This window comes from Strongylocentrotus purpuratus, unplaced genomic scaffold (genome assembly GCF_000002235.5).
Source record: "Strongylocentrotus purpuratus isolate Spur 01 unplaced genomic scaffold, Spur_5.0 spur5_scaffold_14, whole genome shotgun sequence".
In the NCBI taxonomy this organism is placed as follows: domain Eukaryota; kingdom Metazoa; phylum Echinodermata; class Echinoidea; order Camarodonta; family Strongylocentrotidae; genus Strongylocentrotus; species Strongylocentrotus purpuratus.
Genome location: NW_022145599.1, coordinates 15,938,714 through 15,946,769, shown reverse-complemented (window position 1 = coordinate 15,946,769; position 8,056 = coordinate 15,938,714). Strand labels below are relative to the sequence as shown.

The 8,056-nt window shown below is 41.4% G+C and overlaps 1 protein-coding gene across 1 annotated transcript; it reads left to right on the top strand.

The window, feature by feature from the left end:
- The first annotated feature begins 2,150 nt into the window (after positions 1-2,150).
- LOC115923793 (receptor-interacting serine/threonine-protein kinase 4-like) lies at positions 2,151-6,679 on the top strand. Its single transcript, XM_030985111.1, has 4 exons — positions 2,151-3,266; positions 4,663-4,822; positions 5,435-5,613; positions 6,566-6,679. The coding sequence occupies exons 1-4, from the start codon at positions 2,559-2,561 to the stop codon at positions 6,677-6,679; spliced, it is 1,161 nt and encodes a 386-aa protein (XP_030840971.1). The 5' UTR covers positions 2,151-2,558.
- Positions 6,680-8,056: the final 1,377 nt, after the last annotated feature.

Below are 8,056 nucleotides of genomic sequence, written 5' to 3'. Positions count from 1 at the left end.
GCGCGAAGCGCGGAAGCTTTGGCGTTTCATAAGATTATGAGAGAAAGAAGATGATTCGTTGTACCGTTCTCGATTTTTAATCCTTGTCTGAATTCAGTCCCCCCCCCCCCCCCCCCTCCTGCGCGACGCTGTGACGTTTCATTAAATTATTAGAGAAAGAAGCCGATGCGTTGTACCGTTCTCTATACTGTTAATCCTTGTCTGAATTTCAAAGATGTTCTTTGTCTGCTCCTTTTTCTTCCTACGTCCTCTTCCGATTTGGGGGGACCGCCCCCCCCCCCCTCCCCCCCCCCCTCCCCCCCCCTCCCCCCCCCCCCTCCCCCCCCCCCCTCCCCCCCCCCCCCCCTGGCTACGCGTCTGCGGTCAGATAAACACATTTTGATACCTTGTCTAACCCCGCAAGCGGTCAGAAAAGCATTCAGGGGCCCGTCTTAGGGCCCCTGGTGGGGTCGAGGCGGCGGAGCCGGCACTGGAAGCTCAGGGGTTTTAGGCGTTTAATTAAGGTCAGATGAGCATTTTTTTTGTATACCTTATTATTTTGTGACACTGGCAGGTCACTATTTGGCGTGGGGTCCAGGGGGCGGAGCCGCCAAAAATCAGGGGTTTGAGGCATTAAATTACCGTCAGATGATCATCTAAGGGCCCGCCGTAGGGCCCTAGGTGGAATCCAGGGGGCAGAGCCCCCGGAGGCTTAGGGGTTTTAGGCATTAATCACGGTCAGATGGGCATATTTTGATGCCTCATTATTTTTTAACACTGGCAGTTAACTATTCTTTCATTCTTGCTCTCATTCTATATTATTTCTCTTTAATATACTTTTTCAAAAAGTGGGGGTGGGGGGGGGGGGAGCTCGGTGCTCCCGATCCCCGCCGTACCTCGGGCACTGACATGTAGGAATCTCAAGAATCATATTTCTTGCCTGGCTGTAAATTTAGGAATTTGTCATTTTCCAACAAACACATACAAACGTATAATATACTAAAAAGTGAGGAAAAATCTCGGAAATTATGTCATATCAGCATTATTTGTAATCCACCGTTGTGGAATTAGAAACAAACCACGTTTGAATTTGATTTCCCCCAAGCCCACCCCCCCCCCCCCCCATCGGTACGCCAGTATCTCCTCTTTTCCTTTTTTCTTTCCCTTTCCTTCCTTCTCTCTTATTTTTTTGATTGGGGGGAGGGGGGGGGGGGGGGTCAACAGCCTGGGAGGCAAGGCCCTTTCGCCCCCCCCCCCCGATCTCCTTTTTCCCCCTTTTCTTTTCTTCTTCCTCTTCTTTCTTTCCCTTTCTCTCCTCTTTCCCTTTCCCTTCTTTTCCTTTCTTCTCTCTTTTTTTTTTTTTTTTTTTTTTTTTTGCGGGGGGGGGGGGCCAAGGCCCGCTCGGCCCCCCCCCTGGATCCGCGCCTGGGGCCATCGACAAGAGGCTAGGTTAGAGTTCGGGGTAGGGTTAGGGTTGTCTCAATTTTTAGAAACATGCTTATCGACTAAATGAAAATCAACGCAGAGAGCGCTATGACAATGTACTAGAATGGTGCTAGGGATGTATTGGGTCACAAAGTAAATTGAAGAAACAACCATTTGCTCCATCCTTATTAGCGTTTCGGAGATTACACGATTGTTGTAAAATTAGGTGTTTGTTTGCGTTCTCGCAAATAGATGAATAACTTTACAAGTAATCATAACAAATACCGATTATGTAACAGGTCATCTGATTGGTTGATTAATCTGATACGTAACAATATAAGCTCTTATGCAAAGTGAACCATGTCCAAGATTTTGATGAACACTAAAGATTACAACCCCAAGTTTAATTCATCATCAGGAGTCGTTTGTCAAAGTGTAGCCTTTAGTAACATCTTTAGCTTATACCATTGACAATTTTATTTTGTTTTTAATACAATTACTCAACATTTTCCATATTGGTTAGCTTCTTCTCTTTGGATTGTTTTCGAGGGGACACTTTTCTGGCAATGAATTTGAGTTCCACGGTTCCACCATCATTCCTGGAGCGAGAATGTGTTCGGATATTATACAGTGATCATTATTCAGGATAACGAGACTTTGTCGAATTAACGCCCCAGGACTGTCAGCAAGATAAAGAAGGTAAATGCACACTAATTTATAAACAATGCTTTCAGCCTTCAGACTAACCGACATCAATTAAAATGTACTTTTTCTTTTGACTTGTGCTGTCCAACAATTCAATACATCGAAATGGTTCATTACGATATCCTTTCTTGTGATTCTCCGTCAGGTTTAGGATGCAGCTAGACATTAAAACAAGACACAATGAAACTTATTGATTGATTTTGACGCAGGACTTGGTAATATCACCAGTCCTCTCTGTAGCTGGCCAACGGAATGCAGTTTGTAGTTTCGAAATTGGTAGCGTCTGAAACTTTTTAAACGAAGGTCGATCAGGCTTGGCAACCCTCCAACAGCTTGCTCGACATAACAACAAGCAAAGTACATAACGTTGACTCCATCAGCCATACAGATGCCATCATTACATAAAAGATCAGAGTGAAAATGAAAATCATCACCAGTGTGTTTGGGAAATGTATTCGAAAATCTTTTCTCTTCGGTCTGCCCCTCTCTTTTTTTTTTTAAATTATTTGTCTCCTCTCTCATTTTTTCCTCCACAGAATCACTCAATCACGATGTGGAACCAAGGCGATCACGACAAACCGAAAATCAACAATGACCAGTCTGACGACGAGGACGGACATTCGGGCGAGTATGTCAACCCCGCTTTTGAGCTGACGTCAATGCCCTCCTCATCACGAAGTCCATTATCAGGTCCGCAGTCAATAGAAGCTAGAGACGAAACGATGGATGATGACGGAAGATCGATGTCGACGGCGATGTCGACGTCCAACAAGATACGGTTCAGCAAGCATGGTCTTCAGCTGCAACCAGTCGACGACGAGAGCGTCTACGGAAAGAGTTCGACGTCGTCGAGTGACGCCATGAGCGAGATCAGCGACCATACGCGTTCTACCGTGTCACTGAAAGTCGTTATCGACTCCAACGTCGACGGCCACCAGAAGACACCCCGCGATCACGACGATGATTTGGCTGTCGAACCCGATCATGCCAATTTCATGAATAGCAAGTTGTCGTTTCTCGACACCGGCAAGGAACAGGGTGACGAGAAAAGCGTCAAAGGCGGTTTCCTTGGCAACGTCAAGACGAAGTTCCCGAAGAGGAAGAGAAATAAGCTTGGAAGGGTCACTTCACCGATACTCATGTCCAACTTAGTCGATGTAAGTTGAATTTATTCTTCCCCTTCCTTTCCGTAGATGATGTTCGTGAGCCCTAGATGTTGATAAAATGCGTATAGATCGGTAATAGTTTCTTGACGCTATTTTGTTTTCTTCTGGTTGTTTTCTTTATGTAATACGAAATATAAAAGTGCACTTTGCATGAAATTAACATTATTATTTTAATCCCTTTTCTTCGCTTTTCTATTAGGAACATTCCTCACTTTAGTCGGCAGGCATTGTTTAATCAGTCACAGAGGCAGGTTTTTCTCTATAAAAAAATAGCCATAACGTAATGTATCTAAGGTAGCTAATGCACTGTTTGCATATAGTGCCATGTGCATCAGGTTGGGTTAGGGTTGTTGCAATTTTTTAGAAACATGCCTCTACGCCTGATAAAATAATGGCTACCGTTACCAGAGAGTAAAGTGGTTGACAGTGATGTAACTTGTGTCCAATCGGGGGTCAGTCACTATTCTTTCTGTATAATTATGTAGATGGAATTGGAAGGAGCGAAATATGGTGTCAGAAAGGATATTTCTTATTGTGTCCTAACTCTCCTAATTTATGTCCCCCCCCCCCCCCATTGTGACACTCACCCCCACACCACCCACACCATTACCCCCCCCCCCCCTCCTTCCCCCAAATTACGTAATTTTAAGTTAGGGCCTATTCCCTCGCCTATTTATTTAATAGAACATCATGCAATAAGGTTATCGACATTTACATCTTAATGACTCACGAAGCATTATGTCACCGGCTAAACCCCTTAGGCAAATCATGTAGTTCTTATCATTGTACAAATCTATACGTAATAAAGAAAGAAAAAATAGGAACACACACCCCACATTCATCGTTCACATAAAATATGAGATTAAACGCAATTATATTTAAAAAACGCACCTTCTAAATAATCAATTCTGATTGGCTGAAAATCAAGTTGAGTTTAAAATCAACTCTTTATGCAAAAGGGCCCTAGTCATTACTTTCATAGCATATCCCTCCACCCCCCCCCCCCCCCAAAAAAAAAACAACAACAACAACAACAACAAGAGCAAAAGCGGGAAAAATTAATCGGGCGCCGAATTCGCCTAGTTGGTAATATACTTTCCATAAGATGTAAAAAGTATTTAAACATTTTTTTCCCCGCGGCACCCACTGGTATTTACAAAAATATTGATTTTGTATTATTTTGAGTGCGGTATACGGGGGGGGGGGGCGGTTGTAAGGGACGTTTCCCGGCTCCGTCCTATAATGGAAACCTTTTTTTAGCATGAATTGTTCTTTACAATCATTGCACATTGTACATTCAAAATTAATCGTGCTATTATCATTCTAAACTGTGTTAGTTAATGCTTCTTCCTAATTCTCTCCAATTTTAATTCATTTACTTAATCAGTCTGTCAGGAGAGGCGATTTGGAGAACATGAAGGATCTGCTGACCGAAAACAGCTCATTCAACTTGAGCAAGTTGGATAAGAGTAATCTGGCTCTTCTTCACTACGCGTCTATTCAAGATCGAGATTTCATTGCAAGAGAACTTCTGCAACGAGGCGCAGGTATATGGGACTTTACTTTTAATGCCAGACAGGATATTGGAAAAATTCACATGAATTGAAAAGATACTAATTGTTTTGAATACTTGCAACGTTTGTATACATTAATTTTGTATTCGCCTAGAAATGTATGCGTTGCGAAAAGAAAATGGAATGCATAGTGTAAAATATTTATGTCAGAATCCATTTGATATAGTTGTGCCATTTATCAGGGGAAAGTACAATTTTGTCTCCTCACAGTAATTACTGGCTGATAATTTGGACAAAGAATTAACATCTTGCCATATTTACCAAAAAAGGAAATCGCTTTCCCTAATGAGGTTGACGAATGGAAAATTTCTTTGATATCCCGTAAACTTTGTCTTTCAAGTCAGGTCAGTGCAATTGATAATATTCTGTCTCTGAGCATTCTGTCGGAAGACACATAATCTTAAAAGTTGTCATTCAAAAATTCAGAAGAAAGTTGAAATTGTTGTCACTTTACTATTCCGTTTGATAATTATTCTAATCAACACGCATTCTACTCCCATTTTCGTGAAATATAATCTAAAACCAACCATTAAAACTATTTTAAATAAATTCAAAATAAAACCACACACACAACGTTTCTCACAGACGTTGACGTACTCAACCTCGACATCAAGGCCACACCCCTCCACGCTGCTGCTCGTATGAACAGCGTCAACGTCGCCCACGTCCTCCTCGCACGATGCGCCGACATCGACAGGAAAACTTCGACTGGTCTAACTCCACTTCATATCAGCGCTCGACGAGGGCATAAGGAGATGACGAACGTAAGGATCAGGTTCATGATCATAGGGACTTTTAGATCGAGTGGACGAGAACGTCGTGAACGTCCACTGATCATGCGTGTCCATTGCAAGCCGTTTTAAACATTTATTCCTATTTCTTGATATCAAGAATTGGATCCTTGATATCAAGAAATAATTTTCTGTTGTAAAGCAATGGTAATTCTTGATATACTGTAGGAATAAGTGTTAAAACGGCTTGCCACAGACACGCATGATCAGTGGACGTTCACGCCGTTCTCGTCCACTCAATCTAAAAGTCCCTACTAAGTACTATGGGGTGTTGAGAAACTGTCGAAAACTTGTTGAGAAATTGGTTATTATTGTACTGAAAATAGTTGTATGGGCTTATTGAAAATAATGTATGGAATTAAGAAGAATCACAGACAAAATTTGAATTTTGGCTTATTATTAAGAAAAGAATGCTGAAAGTGTTACCAAAATGGACTGGGGTTGCATTCAAAGGGTTTTAAGACGTACAGTTAAGCGTGAAACACAATCGTGTTGTAATTTGTAAAATATACAAAACCAAACCCCTTTTCAATGTCACACCTTACTTCTCCTTTCCTCTATTATTTCTCCTGCTGTTCGGTTGCTGTATACCACTTGTATCGGGTGATGAATGGGAAGGGGTGGCTTTGGCCAACGTGAAGAAGTTTTATTTTGAACTCCGCCTCTTTTCCTTTTCTCCGTCTTATCTCTCGTATTTCTAACTTCAGCAGCTCTTTATCATTGCTGTTGTTGTTTTAGTTTATAGGCGGTTGTCATTCAGAAGTGAATATTTACGCCTCTTCTCTTTGGATTTTTTTTTCCCTTTAAAATTAGATTTACTTTTTTAAATATATATCATTAAATATCATTTTTTAAATATATATCATTAGATTATTCATGATATTCTTCTTTTCATGCATCTGACATTATTCCTTGTTTCGGTCAGATTCTACTTACATTGGGCAGGGCAGACGTACACGCACGAGACGCTGAGAATGGTACGGCTCTCCATCTGGGTGCTATGAGCGGAAACATTGCAGTCTGCAGGTTACTGGTATGATGACATTCATTATATCTTTCGTATCAGGATAATTACCCCTGGACAATCACCCCCGGAAAACTACCCCCGAGGACAATTACCCCCCCCCCCCCCGTTCATTAAAGTGGAAGTCTACCCTGATCATATTAAGTAGGTTTTGATAAAAGCATGATGGGGGGGGGGTGACTGTCCATCAAGGGGGTTTAATTTATTGTCATAAGGGCTATTGTCCTAGGGGGTCATTTTCCGGGGGTTAATAATAATGTCCTCGAGGACGGTTGTCTTGGAGGTAATTTTACGGGGTAATTGTCCTTGAATATATTATATTTCTATGCTATGTCTCATATTTTAAAAAATCTAAAACATTCTGGGTGTCTTAATATTTTCATCACGTTTTAATTTGTATAGGCACCATAATCATCAATAAATAATGATAATGATGCAATTTAAATCTAAGAAAGGACATTTTATATGTAAGGGAGGATGATGTCGGGATCGTGGGCCTGAGGTCTGGCGAACCTTTTGAAAATTGTCTAGACTCTAGAAGGCCTACGAGATCGGCGATGTCCGTCACATGGGCTGTCGGACTCTTTGGATGTCGGTCTATATAGTGAACCCTCCAAGTTGTCAGAAGACCCCTGAAGCGATTGAAAGAGTGCAAAAAAAGGATAGATCAGATAATTTGTTGAGAGGGAAACCTTTAGGCGGGAAAAAATAACTGCATGTATGTTAAACAGAAAGCTTCAGTCTCTGATATCGACGGTTGTTCTGCTAAGATTACCATGATTACATTTGGCTCCTTTCATGGGGAATGTTGACAAATTTCTTTTTTTTTTAAATTAAAGAATGACCCATACCAGACGTTAATTTCTGTCTACATGTGTGTATAACATTTCAATATTCTAAAATTATTTCTTTTTAGAAATGTGTGTACGATTAGACTGAATTAATCTTAGTTTTCTTGTTTATGTTCTTAGGTCCACCAAGGAGCCGACATCAAAGCGAAAGATGTGAATAACATGACACCGTTGATGAGGGCTGTTGTGAGTGGACATGCCGCTTTGGTGGACATGTTTCTCGAGAGAGGTATGTGTTTAATAATAATAATAATAATAATAATATTTAGCTTTTATATAGCGCTTCATACAAATGTCTCTAAGCGCTTTACAAAATACTATTACCCCGGTCATTGGATTCAGTATTTGTGATGATGGGAGTATATAGGGAGGTTGCGTGATGGAGATGGCGACGACGATGAATATACCGTTCAATTTTAACGATTCTCTCTCTCTCTCTCTCTCTCTTTTTCCCCCCCTCTTTCTCTCTCTCTCTGTCTCTCCTCTCTCTCTGTCTTTCTCTCTCTCTTTCTCCTCTCCTCTCTCTTTTTCCCCTCTCTCT